The following is a 20,247-nucleotide window of genomic DNA, read 5'->3' on the forward strand; positions in this document are numbered from 1 at the left end:
AGACAGAACTACAAAAAGGTTCAGTGGACATAGACAGAACTACAAAAAGGTTCAGTGGACATAGATGAGACTACAAAAAGGTTCAGTGGACATAGACAGAACTACAAAAAGGTTCAGTGGACATAGACAGAACTACAAAAAGGTTCAGTGGACATAGATGAGACTACAAAAAGGTTCAGTGGACATAGACAGAACTACAAAAAGGTTCAGTGGACATAGATGGAACTACAAAAAGGTTCAGTGGACATAGACAGAACTACAAAAAGGTTCAGTGGACATAGATGAGACTACAAAAAGGTTCAGTGGACATAGATGAGACTACAAAAAGGTTCAGTGGACATAGATGGAACTACAAAAAGGTTCAGTGGACATAGATGGAACTACAAAAAGGTTCAGTGGACATAGACAGAACTACAAAAAGGTTCAGTGGACATAGATGAGACTACAAAAAGGTTCAGTGGACATAGATGGAACTACAAAAAGGTTCAGTGGACATAGATGGAACTACAAAAAGGTTCAGTGGACATAGACAGAACTACAAAAAGGTTCAGTGGACATAGATGAGACTACAAAAAGGTTCAGTGGACATAGATGAGACTACAAAAAGGTTCAGTGGACATAGATGGATCTACAAAAAGGTTCAGTGGACATAGACAGAACTACAAAAAGGTTCAGTGGACATAGATGGGACTACAAAAAGGTTCAGTGGACATAGATGGGACTACAAAAAGGTTCAGTGGACATAGATGGGACTACAAAAAGGTTCAGTGGACATAGATGGGACTACAAAAAGGTTCAGTGGACATAGATGGAACTACAAAAAGGTTCAGTGGACATAGATGGGACTACAAAAAGGTTCAGTGGACATAGATGGGACTACAAAAAGGTTCAGTGGACATAGATGGGACTACAAAAAGGTTCAGTGGACATAGATGGAACTACAAAAAGGTTCAGTGGACATAGATGGAACTACAAAAAGGTTCAGTGGACATAGATGGGACTACAAAAAGGTTCAGTGGACATAGATGGGACTACAAAAAGGTTCAGTGGACATAGACAGAACTACAAAAAGGTTCAGTGGACATAGATGGGACTACAAAAAAGGCATTTAGTGTCATTGCTTCCATATTATGTTACATGAGCATATACTGCTTTGATAAACCCAAACCAGCCACTACGTCAACACATTGCAGAGGACATTCATTCAAGGGAATACATTGACTATTCCATTGGATGTCAAATCCTAACATTTAGCCAGTTCCATGCACATAGCACTAGGGGGCAGTCTATGACCTACTGTGAGACTACAGTATTCTAAACTCCCATGCACATAGCACTAGGGGGCAGTCTATGACCTACTGTGAGACTACAGTATTCTAAACTCCCAAGACATACAGGAAGTGTTGATATTTTTACAGATAATATATTCATACTGGTCATGTTGGGTACAGAGAGTACTGAATTTTAAATGTTTCCTTCAATGCTTTGAGGTCAGGTTCTCTAAAAAATAAATGTAATATAATTTTTCTTTAGAAAAATGTTTTCCTAACACAATGACCAATTTCATTACAAAAGTCAACACACACACACATTTACATGATATTTATAAACAAAATAACAGTCTCAATTTGGTGGGGATTCTTTTTCTTCTATTCAAAGATCATTCAAAACAGCGACACTGATTGAACTCGGAGGCAGTATTTATTATAGACGGTGGTGTGTGTGTGATGAGGGGGTTGATGGATGCAGTACGTGTGTGTGCAGGTACGTGCACCAGTGGAGGCTGCTGAGGGGAGGACGGCTCATAATGATGGCTGGAACAGAGCGAATGGAATGGCATAAAACACATAGAAACAGTGTGTTTGATATATTTGATACCATTCCACTAATTCAGCTCCAGCCATGACAACGAGCACGTCCTCCCCAATTAAGGTGCCTCCAACCTCCTGTGCTGTGCACGTGTGTGTCTGTTTCGATGTTATGCCGTCAGATAGGTTGTCTGATGCGTTTCTCTGTAATGGTGGGCAGTAAACAAAGGTGGTTTCAGCTAGCGGCTCCTGACAGAGTGGGGTTATACATCACCCTCTGTTATATATTCACTCCGTCCAAGTGGAACTGAAGCAGGGATACGGCCAAATAAACAAAGGAGAGGGATCGAGTGAGAGATAGGTGTGGCGGTGTTTGGGGAGAATGAGGGGGGTGATGAAGAGAGAGTGTGTGTGTTTGAACGCCCACGTGTCCTGCATGCAAGATGTATTACGTATGCAGCGCATGTCCGTAGAGAGAGAGAATATAGAAGAGAGAAAGAGAGAATAAATGATAGAGATAATGAATAATAAAGATAAGAGAGAGAGAAAATGAATGAGAGAGAGAGAGAGATAATGAGAAAGACGAGAAAGAGAGATAATGAATAATAGAGATAAGAGAGAGAGAAAATGAATGAGAGAGAGAGAATAAATGAGAGATAATGAATAATAGAGATAAGAGAGAGAGAAAATGAATGAGAGAGAGAGAGAGAGATAATGAGAAAGACGAGAAAGAGAGATCATGAATAATAAAAAGAGAGAATGAATAAGAGAGAAAGAGAGACTGAACAAGTAGCAGAAAGAAATAAGTAGGATGAATTCCCAACCCAAGCCAATCTCAGCCCTGCTTAACATCCCATTGTAAATGGGAGAAGAAACAGCAGAGCCACTGGGTGGGCCTAACCTGCTATCTGTGTTCACACATTACTGACAAAACAATTATACATGACATACAGTACATTTGGAAAGTATTCAGACCCCTTGACTTTTTACACATTTTGTTACGTTACAGCCTTATTCTAAAATGGATTAAATCGTTTTTTTCTGCTCATCAATCTACACACAATACCCCATAATGACATCACAATACCCCATAATGACATCACAATACCCCATAATGACAAAGCAAAATAGGTTTTTAGAAATGTTTGCAAATGTATTAAAAATAAAACACTTAAATATCACATTTACATAAATATTCAGACCCTTTACTCAGTACTTTGTTGAAGCACCTTTGGCAGCGATTACAGCCTCTAGTCTTCTTGGGTATGATGCTACAAGCTTTGCACACCTGTATTTGGGGAGTTTCTCCCATTTTTCTCTGCAGATCCTCTCAAGCTCAGTCAGGTTGGATGGGGAGCGTTGCTGCACAGCTATTTTCTAGTCTCTCCAGAGATGTTCGATCAGGTTCAAGTCCAGGCTCTGGCTGGGCCACTCCAAGGACATTCAGAGATTTGTGCCGTAGCCACTCCTGCAATGGCTTGGCTGTGTGCTTAGGGTCGTTGTCCTGTTGGAAGGTGAACCTTTGTCCCAGTCTAAGGTCCTGAGCGCGCTGGAGCAGGTCTTCATCAAGGGTCTCTCTGTACTTTGCTCCGTTCATCTTTCTTCGATATTGACTAGTCTCCCAGTCCCTTCAGCTGAAAAACATCCCCACAGCATAAAGCTGCCACCACCATGCATCACTGTCGGGATGGTATTGGCCAGGTGATAAGCAGTGCCAGGTTTCCTCCAGACGTGATGCTTGGCGTTCAGGCCAAAGAGTTCAATCTTGGTTTCATCAGACCAGGGAATGTTGTTTCTCATGGTCTGAGAGTCCTTTAGGTGCCTTTTGGCAAACTCCAAGCGGGCTGTCATGTACCTTTTACTGAGGAGTGGCTTCCATCTAGCCACTCTACCATAAAGGCCTGATTGGTGGAGTGCTGTAGAGATGGTTGTCCTTCTGGAAGGTTCTCCCATCTCCACAGAGGAACTCTGGAGCTCTGTCAGAGTGACCATTGGGTTCTTGGTCACCTCCCTGACCAAGGCCCTTCTCCCCCGATTGCTCAGTTTTGCTCTGACATGCACTTTCCCGGCGGCCAGCTCTAGCAGGTCTTGGTTGTTCCAAACATTATGGAGGCCACTGTGTTCTTGGGGAACTGCAATGCTGCAAACATTTTTTGGTACCCTTCCCCAGATCTGTGTCTCGACACAATCCTGTCCCCGAGCTCTATGGACAATTCCTTCGACCTCACGGCCTGGTTTTTGCTCTGACATGCACTTTCAACTGTGGGACCTTATATCGACAGGTGTGTGTCTTTTCCAATCGTGTGCAATCAATTGAATTGACCACGGGTGGACTCCAATCAAGTTGTAGAAACATCAAGCATGATCAATGGAAATAGGATGCACCTGAGCTCAATTTCTCATTGCAAAGGGTCTGAATACTAATTGAAATAAGGTATTTTTATTTTAAATAAATTTGCAAACATGTCTAAAAACAGAGTAGCACAGACCACACTGCTCTGCCCTCAGGTCACCCCCTGTCAGAGTAGCACAGACCACACTGCTCTGCCCTCAGGTCACCCCCTGTCAGAGTAGCACAGACCACACTGCTCAGCCCTCAGGGCACCTCAGAGGAATAACTTGGTCAGGAGTAATAAGCTGCAGAGGAGAGAAGTACAGGATATACTATACTGCACTATGCGTCAGTACAGGATATACTATACTGCACTATGCGTCAGTACAGGATATACTATACTGCACTATGCATCAGTACAGGATATACTATACTGCACTATGCATCAGTACAGGATATACTATACTGCACTATGCGTCAGTACAGGATATACTATACTGCACTATGCGTCAGTACAGGATATACTATACTGCACTATGCATCAGTACAGGATATACTATACTGCACTATGCATCAGTACAGGATATACTATACTGCACTATGCATCAGTACAGGATATACTATACTGCACTATGCGTCAGTACAGGATATACTATACTGCACTATGCATCAGTACAGGATATACTATACTGCACTATGCATCAGTACAGGATATACTATACTGCACTATGCATCAGTACAGGATATACTATACTGCACTATGCATCAGTACAGGATATACTATACTGCACTATGCATCAGTACAGGATATACTATACTGCACTATGCGTCAGTACAGGATATACTATACTGCACTATGCGTCAGTACAGGATATACTATACTGCACTATGCGTCAGTACAGGATATACTATACTGCACTATGCGTCAGTACAGGATATACTATACTGCACTATGCATCAGTAGAGGATATACTATACTGCACTATGCATCAGTACAGGATATACTATACTGCACTATGCATCAGTACAGGATATACTATACTGCACTATGCATCAGTAGAGGATATACTATACTGCACTATGCGTCAGTACAGGATATACTATACTGCACTATGCGTCAGTAGAGGATATACTATACTGCACTATGCGTCAGTACAGGATATACTATACTGCACTATGCGTCAGTACAGGATATACTATACTGCACTATGCGTCAGTACAGGATATACTATACTGCACTATGCGTCACTACAGGATATACTATACTGCACTATGCGTCAGTAGAGGATATACTATACTGCACTATGCGTCAGTAGAGGATATACTATACTGCACTATGCGTCAGTAGAGGATATACTATACTGCACTATGCGTCAGTAGAGGATATACTATACTGCACTATGCGTCAGTACAGGATATACTATACTGCACTATGCATCAGTACAGGATATACTATACTGCACTGTGCGTCAGTAGAGGATATACTATACTGCACTATGCATCAGTACAGGATATACTATACTGCACTATGCGTCAGTGGGAAGTAGGGTGAAGATGCCCCTAGACAATGGCATCAGTTTCCGCCTACTTATGGTTAAGGACTACCGATTTAGGGAGGATAAACTGATCCTAGATCTGTCGCTACAGTGGGTACATTTACCACTATTGTAGCCTATCATGCATTCTATCATTAGGGTTTTATCATACTGGCTGGTGCATTTTGCCCTGGTGCCATACGACTGTAGTTCCCTCTCTGTTCTTCTCTCCAACACCTCCTGCTGAGATCACAAGCATAATAGCAGTCCACAACTCTCTGACACAGTGAAGACGCATTGGGGAGAGCAAGATGGCAAAAATGACAGTTAGAGAAAGACAGAGAGAACACATTGATTTAGCAAGACCAACAAACACAGGGGAAAGATAGAGACCAACAAACACAGGGGAAAGATAGAGATCAACAAACACAGGGGAAAGACAGAGACCAACAAACACAGGGGAAAGATAGAGACCAACAAACACAGGGGAAAGATAGAGACGAACACACAAGAAATAGATTAGAAAGAGAAGACAGGCAGTGAAGGAAGTTAAAAGGAGAGGCAGAAAGAGGGAGGGAGGAGTAGAGGCTGAAGGAGGGAAGGAGGGAGGAAGCGAAAGAGCGGACAGAGGACGAACTGTCACCCCACCTGCTCTGCAGTCAGTCCCTGCAGTAATTGACTGACAGTAAACACAGCAGCGCTGAGTCCTCTGGTATTTCTAGGAAATGTAATTTGTCTGATCTATCCATGTTGTCTGCAGTGGGAGAGTGGCAATACAAACTGACAACCCGCAAATCACAGCCCGACCCTGAGATGGGCCTTTTCCATTACGTTTCATCGCCCTAAAAACAGGATATTTCAATGGTAAAATGTCAATACATTACAATGTATTTATGGCGTGAAAGGCTTTTTCCTACCGTGTTCCACTTGTGTCACAAAAGAGCCATAAGATATTTGAGTAGAAACATGTCAATATGTTATAGTTGTATTCATGGTGTGTGTTACCGTTCTGTGTATTTGTCACGTATTGAGCAGTCGTTTCTAGGAGACGTGTGTTGTTCTAATCCGTGATCGATAAAGCTGTTGTCACTTTGAATTGGACAAAGGAAAGGAAAAAAAAGACATCTCTTTCCCTGTATTGGGTTTAAAAAGACATCTCTTTCCCTGCATTGGGTTTAAAAATACATCTCTTTCCCTGCATTGGGTTTAAAAAGACATCTCTTTCCCTGTATTGGGTTTAAAAAGACATCTCTTTCCCTGCATTGGGTTTAAAAAGACATCTCTTTCCCTGCATTGGGTTTAAAAAGACATATCTTTCCCTGCATTGGGTTTAAAAAGACATCTCTTTCCCTGCATTGGGTTTAAAAAGACCTCTCTTTCCCTGTATTGGGTTTAAAAAGACATCTCTTTCCCTGCATTGGGTTTAAAAAGACATCTCTTTCCCTGCATTGGGTTTAAAAAGACATATCTTTCCCTGCATTGGGTTTAAAAAGACATCTCTTTCCCTGCATAGGGTTTAGAAAGACATCTCTTTCCCTGCATTGGGTTTTAAAAGACATCTCTTTCCCTGCATTGGGTTTAAAAAGACATCTCTTTCCCTGCATTGGGTTTTAAAAGACATCTCTTTCCCTGCATTGGGTTTAAAAAGACCTCTCTTTCCCTGTATTGGGTTTAAAAAGACATCTCTTTCCCTGCATTGGGTTTAAAAAGACATCTCTTTCACTGCATTGGGTTTAAAAAGACATATCTTTCCCTGCATTGGGTTTAAAAAGACATCTCTTTCCCTGCATTGGGTTTTAAAAGACATCTCTTTCCCTGCATTGGGTTTCAAAAGACATCTCTTTCCCTGCATTGGGTTTAAAAAGACATCTATTTCCCTGCATAGGGTTTCAAGGTTAATTTTAGATATGGGAAGTAAATTACTCTTTCTGTACTGAGTTTCATCTTCTTTTCAAATGAATCAGCTTTTATGTTTCCCTTTTCATCTGAATCTTTGATAGACATATCAATGAGCATTGGCATTATTGTCATATCATCAATAAGTTAGTTCACTGTGGTAAAATGGGAATAAATAGATACATCTGGCACGCCTACTCCCTCCCTCCGGCGCTCGACATCGCCAGTCTACTAACCACCGGTCCTGGCAACCATCAATGTGCACACCTGGCAACCATCTCTCCGCACACCTGGCAACCATCTCTCCGCACACCTGGCAACCATCTCTCCGCACACCTGGCAACCATCACTGCGCACACCTGGCAACCATCTCTCCGCACACCTGGCAACCATCTCTCCGCACACCTGGCAACCATCTCTGCGCACACCTGGCAACCATCTCTCCGCACACCTGGCAACCATCTCTCCGCACACCTGGCAACCATCTCTCCGCACACCTGGCAACCATCTCTCCGCACACCTGGCAACCATCTCTCCGCACACCTGGCAACCATCACTGCGCACACCTGGCAACCATCTCTCCACACACCTGGCAACCATCACTGCGCACACCTGGCAACCATCACTGCGCACACCTGGCAACCATCACTGCACACACCTGGCAACCATCACTGCACACACCTGGCAACCATCTCTCCGCACACACCTGGCAACCATCTCTCCACACACCTGGCAACCATCTCTCCACACACCTGGCAACCATCTCTCCACACACCTGGCAACCATCACTGCGCACACCTGGCAACCATCACTGCACACACCTGGCAACCATCACTGCACACACCTGGCAACCATCTCTCCGCACACACCTGGCAACCATCTCTCCGCACACACCTGGCAACCATCACTGCGCACACCTGGCAACCATCACTGCGCACACCTGGCAACCATCACTGCACACACCTGCCAACCATCACTGCACACACCTGGCAACCATCACTGCACACACCTGGCAACCTGGCAACCATCTCTCCGCACACACCTGGCAACCATCACTGCGCACACCTGGCAACCATCACTGCAATCACGACTGCGCACACCTGCTCCCTATGGTAACGCACACCTGGCAACCCACATTGCGCACACCTGGCAACCATCGTTAAGCACACCTGGAATAACCCTCCAGGGCCGGCCATGACAGGGTCTTGATCTGGTGGTCCTCCATCTACACCTTCATTGACCTGGCTGTGTGGCATGGAGCATTGTCCTGCTGGAGATACCAATTCTCAGAGTTGGGGAGCATTGTCCTGCTGGAAAAACCAATCCTCAGAGTTGGGGAGCATTGTCCTGCTGGAAAAACCAATCCTCAGAGTTTGGGAGCATTGTCCTGCTGGAAAAACCAATCCTCAGAGTTGGGGAACATTGTCAGAGCAGAAGGAAGCAGGTTTTCTTCCTTGTGGCTTGATTCAAGCGTCCTTCACAAAGACAAATCTGCCCCCATTCCAGCCTTGCTGAAGAACCCCCAGATCATCACCGATCCTCCTCCAGATTTCACAGTGGATGCGAGACACTGTGGCTTATAGGCCTCTCCAGGTGTTCTAAAACTTTTGTAGTGTAGAAAGGTGTGTGCCTTTCCTAATCATGTCCAACAAATGAATTTACCACAGGTGGACTCCAAGTTGTAGAAAAATCAAGGATGTTCAATGGAAACCTGAGCTCAATTTCAAGTCTCATAGCAAAGCTTCTGAATACTTATGTTATTCAGTTAATTTTAACGTGATACATTTTCACATTTCTAAAAACCTGTTTTCGCTTTGTCAATAATGGTGTGTAGATTGATTGGGATTTTTTTTATTTTATCCATTTTAGAATAAGGCTGTAACGTAGCAACATTTTGAAAAGGGGTCTGAATACACTGTATATAATAAAATCGGCCATGAAAGAACAAGAAAACCAACGACTTAAGTTAAAGATTCAAATCACCAGAGTTTGAATGGGGGTAGAAAATGGAGCCGCGTTCAACGGTGACAGGGAAGACAACACAGCCACGGGTCGAACAAAGCCCAAGAGACACAAACGCCTGGCCACAGAGCGTGGCGTGCACGGAAACACTCAGACTGGATCAGAAAGGATGAGTCGTGGGTTACTACCAAGGAAAGGTTACTACCAAGGAAAGGTTACTACCAAGGAAAGGTTACTACCAAGGAAAGGTTACTCCAAGGAAAGGTTACTACCAAGGAAAGGTTACTACCAAGGAAAGGTTACTCCAAGGAAAGGTTACTACCAAGGAAAGGTTACTCCAAGGAAAGGTTACTACCAAGGAAAGGTTACTACCAAGGAAAGGTTACTCCAAGGAAAGGTTACTACCAAGGAAAGGTTACTACCAAGGAAAGGTTACTCCAAGGAAAGGTTACTCCAAGGAAAGGTTACTCCAAGGAAAGGTTACTACCAAGGAAAGGTTACTCCAAGGCACCCAGAGGTTTTAACGTATACATTTGAAAACACAATAAGGCAGTAAACACCATTCTGTAGTCCTACAGTCTGTTTTATCACCAACTGTTTGTGTTTCTGTGGCACAATGTATCCACACACTCCCTTTACATATAGCGTTGAAGTCAACAAAAACAGGACAAAGCACCAGTATCCTGGTATAGGTATCTTCATAATAATAGTAAGTCTTCATAATAATAACCAGAGTTGATATGTAAATATGACGTGCAGTAGGATATTCAGGATATGAAAAACAGTAGTAGCCTGCAGCACACTGAGAATCAATGACGTGTGTGGTATAATCCTCAGGATATGAAAAACATATCGTTTTCAACGTGGTTCTATTACCTTGGTTTCTTTGTTTCACTCGGGATCTATTTGACTCAGGCATGTGTCCTTGTGAATGAGTACAATGGTCTCTTGTCTCAAGAGGTGTACACTTAACAAAAATAAAAAAAGTGTCAAGAGGCCAATTTGTCATCGGTGGTGACATTGTTGCCATTGAGATTGTAACAATGTCACCGTTGTGGATTGAAAACATCACCAACCTTTGACTCCAGGGTTTTTCTTTATTTCTTTATTTTTTACTATTTTCTACATTGTAGAATAATAGTGAAGACATCACAGCTATGAAATAACACATACGGAATCATGTAGTAACCAAATAAGAGTTAAACTAATCTAAACATATTTGAGATTCTTCAAACCACCCTTTGCCTTGACAGACTTGCACACTCTTGGTATTTCTCTCAACCAGCTTCATGAGGAATGCTTTTCCAACAGTCTTGAAGGAGTTCCCACATATGCTGACCACTTGTTGGCTGCTTTTCCTCCACGCTGCGGTCCAACTCATCCCAAACCATCTCAATTGGGTTGAGGTCGGAGATTGTGGAGGCCAGGTCATCTGATGCAGCACTTTATCACTCTCCTTGTTGGTCAAATAGCCCTTACACAACCTGGAGGTGTGTTTTGGGTCATGGTCCTGTTGATAAACAAACTAGATGGGATGGTGTATCACTGCAGAATGCTGTGGTAGCCATGCTGGTTAAGTGTGCCTTGAATTCTAAATAAATCCCTGACAGTGTCACCAGCAAAGCACCATCACACCTCCTCCTCTATGCTTCAAGGTGGAACCAAAAATCTCACAAAGACACGGAGGTTGGAACTCAAATTTGAACACCAGACCAAAGGACAGATTTACACCAGTTTAATGTCCATTGCTCGTGTTTCTTGGCCCAAGCAAGTCTCTTCTTCTTATTGGTGTCCTTTGCTTCTTTGCAGCAATTCGACCATGATGGCCTGATTCACACAGTCTCATCTGAACAGTTAATGTTGAGATGTGTCTGTTACTTGAACTCTGTGAAGCATTTATTTGGGCTGCAATTTCTGAGGCTAACTAATGAACTTATCCTCTGCAGCAGAGGTAACTCTGGGTCTTCCTTTCCTGTGGCGGTCCTCATGAGAGCCAGTTTCATCATAGCGCTTGATGGGTTTTTGTGACTGCACTTGAAGAAACGTTAAAAGTTCTTGAAATGTTCTGTATTGACTGACCTTCATGTCTTAAAGTAATGATGGACTGTCGTTTCTCTTTGCTTATTTGAGCTGTTCTTGCCATAATATGGACTTGGTCTTTTACCAAATAGGGCTATCTTCTGTATACCACCCCTACCTTGTCACATAATTCCACAAATTAACTTTTAACAAGGCACATCTGTTAATTGAAATGCCTTCCAGGTGACTACCTCATGAAGCTGGTTGAGAGAATGCCAAGAGTGTGCAAAGCTGTCATTTAAGGCATAGGGTGGCTACTTTGAAGAATCTCAAATTTTAAATATATTTTGATTTGTTTAACACGTTTTTGGTTACTACATGATTCCATGTGTTATTTCATACTTTTGACGTCTTCGCTGCTATTATACAATGTAGAACATTGTTTTAAAAAATAAAGAAAAACCCAACTTTTGACTGGTCCTATATATATATATATACAGTGCCTTGCGAAAGTATTCGGCCCCCTTGAACTTTGCGACCTTTTGCCACATTTCAGGCTTCAAACATAAAGATATAAAACTGTATTTTTTTGTGAAGAATCAACAACAAGTGGGACACAATCATGAAGTGGAACGACATTTATTGGATATTTCAAACTTTTTTAACAAATCAAAAACGGAAAAATTGGGCGTGCAAAATTATTCAGCCCCTTTACTTTCAGTGCAGCAAACTCTCTCCAGAAGTTCAGTGAGGATCTCTGAATGATCCAATGTTGACCTAAATGACTAATGATGATAAATACAATCCACCTGTGTGTAATCAAGTCTCCGTATAAATGCACTTTGTGATAGTCTCAGAGGTCCATTAAAAGCGCAGAGAGCATCATGAAGAACAAGGAACACACCAGGCAGGTCCGAGATACTGTTGTGAAGAAGTTTAAAGCCGGATTTGGATACAAAAAGATTTCCCAAGCTTTAAACATCCCAAGGAGCACTGTGCAAGCGATACTATTGAAATGGAAGGAGTATCAGACCACTGCAAATCTACCAAGACCTGGCCGTCCCTCTAAACTTTCAGCTCATACAAGGAGAAGACTGATCAGAGATGCAGCCAAGAGGCCCATGATCACTCTGGATGAACTGCAGAGATCTACAGCTGAGGTGGGAGACTCTGTCCATAGGACAACAATCAGTCGTATATTGCACAAATCTGGCCTTTATGGAAGAGTGGCAAGAAGAAAGCCATTTCTTAAAGATATCCATAAAAAGTGTCGTTTAAAGTTTGCCATAAGCCACCTGGGAGACACACCAAACATGTGGAAGAAGGTGCTCTGGTCAGATGAAACCAAAATGGAACTTTTTGGCAACAATGCAAAACGTTATGTTTGGCATAAAAGCAACACAGCTGAACACACCATCCCCACTGTCAAACATGGTGGTGGCAGCATCATGGTTTGGGCCTGCTTTTCTTCAGCAGGGACAGGGAAGATGGTTAAAAATGATGGGAAGATGGATGGAGCCAAATACAGGACCATTCTGGAAGAAAACCTGATGGAGTCTGCAAAAGACCTGAGACTGGGACGGAGATTTGTCTTCCAACAAGACAATGATCCAAAACATAAAGCAAAATCTACAATGGAATGGTTCAAAAATAAACATATCCAGGTGTTAGAATGGCCAAGTCAAAGTCCAGACCTGAATCCAATTGAGAATCTGTGGAAAGAACTGAAAACTGCTGTTCACAAATGCTCTCCATCCAACCTCACTGAGCTCGAGCTGTTTTGCAATGAGGAATGGGAAAAAATTTCAGTCTCTCGATGTGCAAAACTGATAGAGACATACCCCAAGCGACTTACAGCTGTAATCGCAGCAAAAGGTGGCGCTACAAAGTATTAACTTAAGGGGGCTGAATAATTTTGCACGCCCAATTTTTCAGTTTTTGATTTGTTAAAAAAGTTTGAAATATCCAATAAATGTCGTTCCACTTCATGATTGTGTCCCACTTGTTGTTGATTCTTCACAAAAAAATACAGTTTTATATCTTTATGTTTGAAGCCTGAAATGTGGCAAAAGGTCGCAAAGTTCAAGGGGGCCGAATACTTTCGCAAGGCACTGTATATATATAGGCAAGACATATATATATAGTGAGTTTATATTTGACCATAAGAAATGTGGATATAGTAATGTGGGTTTGACTGCATTGAGCCCAATGTCGTTCTGTCTTAAAAGGTTAGGAAACATAACAAGATATGTGCTACTGAGTAAATACCGCATGTGTGTTTGACTAAATTAAGCCCAATGTCTTAGCTCCTAAATCTTAGAGGAGGTTTGGGAAACAAAACAAACAGTGGCATAATCACTTAACCAGGCCTCAGGAACATGATGTGTTGGAACAATCCCTGCTGTAACAGCTGAATTACTGACTCTAATAGTCACCCGTAAGGCTGTTTGGCATCAATTATTGAGAACTGTGTCACAACGGTGTGCTGCTGTGTAAAGGAGAACAGATAAAACAGGTTATCATTTCAATTCTACTAATCAAATCAAAGTGTTATATGTTAGTCATAAAGCCCTTTATACATCCGGGGCTGTCACAAAGTGTTACACAGAAACCAAAAACGCCAAACTGCAATGCAGATGTAGAAGCACGATAGCTAGGAAAAACTCCAGAAAGGCCGGAACCTAGGATGAAACCTAGAGAGGAACCAGGCTCTGAGGGGTGGTCAGTCCACTTCTGGCTGTGCCGGGTGGAGATAAGGCTGTGTGCAATATACAGACATGCAGATCTGCTAGATGTGAATTCAATATACAGACATGCAGATCTGCTAGATGTGAATTCAATATACAGACATGCAGATCTGCTAGATGTGAATTCAATATACAGACTTGCAGATCTGCTAGATGTGAATTCAATATACAGACATGCAGATCTGCTAGATGTGAATTCAATATACAGACATGCAGATCTGCCAGATGTGAATTCACAAAAGCGTTAAAATGATTTCTGCGGCTTATGCCAACTTTTGTTTTGTTGAAGTGCAAAGACAATCAACTTCCAAGGTGCCAAACAATCACCCAAGGACATAGAAAATGGTAGGAGGTACAGATCTATAAGAGACGGTAGCTGACGGTACCTTGGGTGTACCTGGGAGTTGCCTGATTCAAAGTGGTCTTTCTGGACACTGTCGCACTCAATGAGCTGGCCTGCCCATCTGACACACTGAGCTTTCATCCCTCTGAGGAGTGAGGACAAACAGATGGGCCCTTCTCTCTCTCCCCCTCCCTCTCTCCCACCCCCCCTCCCTCTCTCCCCTTCTCTCTCTCCCACCCCCCCCTCCCTCTCTCCCACCCCCCTCCCTCTCTCGCCGTTGCTCTCTTTCTCGCTAACGCTTTCGCTCCCTCACTCCCTCCTTCACTCTCCCTCAGTCTCTCTCTTTCTATCCCCCCTCCATATCTCTCTTTCCCCTACCCTGCTCTTTTCCTCTCCTCCTCCCTCTCTCCCCTTCTCTCTCTCCCACCCCCCTTCCTTCCTCTCTCCCACCCCTCCTCCCTCTCTCCCACCCCTCCTCCCTCTCTCCCACCCCCCCTCCCTCTCTCCCACCCCTCCTCCCTCTCTCCCTCTCTCCCTCCCACCCCTCCTCCCTCTCTCCCACCCCCCTTCCCTCTCTCCCACCTCTCCTCCCTCCCACCCCCCCTCCCACCCATCCTCCCTCTCTCCCACTCCTCCTCCCTCTCTCCCACCCCCCCCTCCCTCTCTCCCACCCCTCCTCCCTCTCTCCCACACCCCCACCCCTCTCTCCCACCCCCCCCCCCCACCCCCCCTCTCTCCCCCCCCCCCCCCCCCCCCCCCCCCCCCCCCCCCCCCCCCCCCCCCCCCCCCCCCCCCCCTCTCTCCCACCCCTCCTCCCTCTCTGCAGTCTGCCCTGTCGGACACCCATCTGTTTCTGGACGGTCATCTGCTCATGACTCAGCACCTCCCTCCCTCCCAGACAGCACCTTCCTTTATTTCTGTTAGAGAGGAAGGATGAACTAGCTGACGAACACCAGAGTAACACGTTAATACAGAACTACTTACTGAACCAAAATGTAAACGCAACACGGAACAATTTCAACGATTTTACTGAGTTACAGTTCATATGGAAATCAGTCAATTGAAATAAATTAATTAGGTCCTAATCTATGGATGTCACATGACTGGGAATTCAGATATGCATTTGTTGGTCACAGATACCTTTAAAAAAAAGGTAGGGGTGTGGATCAGAAAACCAGTCAGTATCTGGTATAATCACCATTTGCCTCATGCAGCTCGCCACATCTCATTTGCATAGAGTTGATCAGGCTGTTGATTGTGGCCTGTGGAATGTTGTCCAGAGCATCCCAAAGAATCCAGAGCATCCCAAACATGCTCAATGGGTGACATGGAAGAACTGGGACATTTTCAGCTTCCAGGAATTGTGTACAGATCCTTGCGTCATGGGGCCGTGTATTATCATGCTGAAACATGAGGTGATGGCAGTGGATGACTGGCACGAATATCGACCTCAGGATAATGTCACAATATCTATGAGCATTCAAATTGCCATTGATAAAACGCAATTGTGTCTGTAGCTAATCCCTGTCCATACCAAAACTGCACATTTTACAGTGGCCTTTTATTGTCCCCAGAAAAAGGTGTAAAGATCACACTGTTTAATCAGCTTCTTGATATGCATTGGCAGCAGCTAATGGGGATCCCTAATAAATACTGTTTAATTAGCTTCTTGATATGCATTGGCAGCAGCTAATGGGGATCCCTAATAAATACTGTTTAATCAGTTTACTGATATGCATTGGCAGCAGCTAATGGGGATCCCTAATAAATACTGTTTAATTAGCTTCTTGATATGCATTGGCAGCAGCTAATGGGATCCCTAATAAATACTGTTTAATCAGTTTACTGATATGCATTGGCAGCAGCTAATGGGGATCCCTAATAAATACTGTTTAATTAGCTTCTTGATATGCATTGGCAGCAGCTAATGGGATCCCTAATAAATACTGTTTAATCAGTTTACTGATATGCATTGGCAGCAGCTAATGGGGATCCCTAATAAATACTGTTTAATTAGCTTCTTGATATGCATTGGCAGCAGCTAATGGGATCCCTAATAAATACTGTTTAATCAGTTTACTGATATGCCACACCTGTCAGGTGGATGGATAATCTTAGCAAAGGAGAAATGTTCAACTAACAGGGATGCAAACAAATGTGTGCACATAATTAGAGAGAAATAAGCTTTTTGTGCGCATGGAACATTTCTGGGATCTTTTATTTTGGGTCATGATACATGGGACCAATACTTTACATGTTGCGTTTATATTTTTGTTCAGTGTATTCCTTATGAATGTGCTATGAAATACTTATTTACCTACATAGTGCACTTAAGTAATCATCATTTGTTACGAAGTCCTTATTTACAGTGCATTCGGAAAGTATTCAGACCCCTTGACTTTTTTCACATTGTTAAGTTACAGCCTTATTCTAAAATGTATTAAATCATTTTTTTCCTCATCAATTTACACACAATACCCCATAATGACATCACAATACCCCATAATGACAGGTTTTTATAATGTTTTTGCAAATGTATTACAAATAAGAAACCGTATTTACATAAGCATTCAGACCCTTTGCTATGAGACTCGAAATTGAGCTCAGGTGCATCCTGCTTCCATTGATCATTCTTGAGATGTTTCTACAATTTGATTGGAGTCCACCTGTGGTAAATTCAATTACTTGGACATGATTTGGAAAGGCCCACACCTGTCTATATATGGTCCCACAGTTGACAGTGCATGTCAGAACAGAAACCAAGCCATGAGGTCAAAGGTATTGTGAGTAGAGCTCTGAGACAGGATTGTGTCGAGACACAGATCTGATGAAGGTTACCAAAAAATGTCTGCAGCATTGAAGGTCCCCAAGAACACAGTGGCCTCCATCATTCATAAATGGAAGAAGTTTGGAACCACTGAGACTTTTCCTAGAGCTGGCCGCCCGGCCAAACTGAGCTATCTGGGGAAAAGGGCCTTGGTCAGGGAGGTGACCAATAACTGGATGATCACTCTGACAGAGCTCCAGAGTTACTCTGTGGAGATGGGAGAACCTTCCAGAAGGACAACCATCTCTCAAACACTCCACCAATCAGGCCTTTATGGTAAAGTGGCTAGACAGAAGCCACTCCTCAGTAAAAGGCACATGACAGCCCGCTTGGAGTTTGCCAAAAGACACCTAAAGACTCTCAGACCATGAGAAACAAGATTCTCTGGTCTGATGAAACCAAGATTGAAGTCTTTGGCCTGAATGCCAAGCGTCACGTCTGGAGGACACTTCCCTACGGAAGCATGGTGATGGCAGCTGGGGATGCTTTTCAGAGGCAGGGACTGGGAGACTAGTCAGGAATCGAGTAACAGAGAGATCCTAAAATGAAAACCTGCTCCAGGGCGCTCAGGACCTCAGACTGGGGTGAAGGTTCACCTTCCATCAGGACAACGACCCTAAGCACACAGCCAAGACAACACAGGAGTGGCTTCGGGACAAATCTCAATGTCCTTGAGTGGCCCAGCCAGAGCCTGGACTTGAACCCGATCAAACATCTCTGGAGAGACCAGAAAATAGCTGTGCAGTGACACTCCCCATCCAACCTGAAAGAGCTTGAGAGGATCTGCAGAGAAAAATGGGAGAAACTCACCAAAAATACAGGTGTGAAAAGATTGCAGCGTCATACCCATGAAGACTAGAGGAAAAGGTGCCAAAGGTGCTTCAACAAAGTATTAAGTAAAGGGTCTGAATACTTATGTAAATGTAATATTTAAGTTTATTTTCCATTTGCTAAAATTACTAATAATTTTTGCTTTGTCATTATGGTGTATTGTGATGTCATTATGGTGTATTGTGATGTCATTATGGTGTATTGTGATGTCATTATGGTATATCGTGTGTAGATTGATGAAGAAAAAAAACGATCTAATACATTTTAGAATAAGGCTGTAAAGTAACAAAATGTGGAAAAAGTCAAGGGGTCTGAATACTTTCCAAATGCACTGTAGGCACTCTTCATGCAAAGTGTAAGGCTACCGATAAGGCTGTATGGAAGAACTTACTAGCTAGCTAACACTTCCACACTGGGTTTTGCAGCCATTTGAGAGGGAAGCTAATGCCATTTCACTCAGTGGGGTAAATTATTATCAACAGTAATGAATGGATACATTGCTACATTATTGCCTTGCAACCGATGACTACCTAAAGTAGACTGCTCCACAACCTGAATGGAACAATACTGTCAAAACAAGGTGTAAGTAGCTAATGTACTCACACCGCCTGGTGACACCGCTAACACACTTCTGCTCTTCTTCATCCTCAGTGGTGTCAATCAGTCAGTCTCTCTCTTTATTCATAAACTCCTCTTCTGTTCCTTCTTCACTGGGCACCTCTACTAACGCACCTGACCATGGAGAGGGAGGGAGTGATGGAGGGAAAGAAGATCATTAAGTTAAGTAATCAGACAGTAGTATCCCTTTAAGTGGTGAAGTTATCAGCAGTGGTGGGATGACTTCTGAGCGTATAAAAGGCAAGAGGCTACTCTTCTAGGAATTTTACGTCAAAACAGCTATCGTACTGCTTGAGAGTAGAGTGAACACCAGAGCACATGAAGGCTGCTGAGGGGAGAACGGCTCATAGTAAAGGCTGGAATGGAATGGAGTGAATGGAATGGAGTGAATGGAGTGAATGGAATGGAGTGAATGGAGTGAATGGAATGGAGTGAATGGAATGGAGTGAATGGAGTGAATGGAATGGATTGAAAGGATTGAATGGAATGGAGTGAATGGAATGGAGTGAATGGAGTGAATGGAATGGAGTGAATGGAATGGAGTGAAAGGATTGAATGGAATGGAGTGAATGGAATGGAGTGAATGGAATGGAGTGAATGGAGTGAATGGAATGGAGTGAATGGAGTGAATGGAATGGAGTGAATGGAATGGAGTGAATGGAATGGAGTGAATGGAATGGAGTGAATGGAGTGAATGGAATGGAGTGAATGGAATGGAGTGAATGGAATGGAGTGAATGGAGTGAATGGAATGGAGTGAATGGAATGGAGTGAATGGAGTGAATGGAATGGAGTGAATGGAATGGAGTGAATGGAGTGAATGGAATGGAGTGAATGGAATGGAGTGAATGGAGTGAATGGAATGGAGTGAATGGAATGGAGTGAATGGAATGAATGGAATGGAGTGAATGGAGTGAATGGAATGGAGTGAATGGAATGGAGTGAATGGAGTGAATGGAATGGAGTGAATGGAATGGAGTGAATGGAATGGAGTGAGTGGAGTGAATGGAATGGAGTGAATGGAATGGAGTGAATGGAATGGAGTGAATGGAGTGAATGGAATGGAGTGAATGGAATGGAGTGAATGGAGTGAATGGAATGGAGTGAATGGAATGGAGTGAATGGAATGGAGTGAGTGGAGTGAATGGAATGGAGTGAATGGAATGGAGTGAATGGAATGGAGTGAATGGAGTGAATGGAATGGAGTGAATGGAGTGAATGGAATGGAGTGAATGGAGTGAATGGAATGGAGTGAATGGAATGGAGTGAATGGAGTGAATGGAGTGTGTGTCACCAGCCTCTCTGAATGAGATCTGCCTCTTTCTGTAAT

At 43.3% G+C, this 20,247-nt stretch overlaps 1 protein-coding gene across 2 annotated transcripts in view; it reads right to left on the reverse strand.

Annotated features, from left to right (window-relative positions):
• LOC110509034 (cAMP-specific 3',5'-cyclic phosphodiesterase 4B) overlaps positions 1-20,247 on the reverse strand; it is a 107,789-nt gene that overhangs the window by 57,805 nt on the left and 29,737 nt on the right. For both annotated transcript variants that reach the window (XM_036966732.1, XM_036966733.1), the window contains exon 2: positions 18,904-19,032. In XM_036966732.1, coding sequence (XP_036822627.1) covers positions 18,904-18,945 — 42 coding nt within the window. In that variant the 5' untranslated portion in view covers positions 18,946-19,032. The remainder of the gene's footprint in view (positions 1-18,903; positions 19,033-20,247) is intronic.

The sequence above is a fragment of the Oncorhynchus mykiss genome, chromosome 28 (genome assembly GCF_013265735.2).
Source record: "Oncorhynchus mykiss isolate Arlee chromosome 28, USDA_OmykA_1.1, whole genome shotgun sequence".
NCBI classification, from domain to species: Eukaryota; Metazoa; Chordata; class Actinopteri; order Salmoniformes; family Salmonidae; genus Oncorhynchus; species Oncorhynchus mykiss.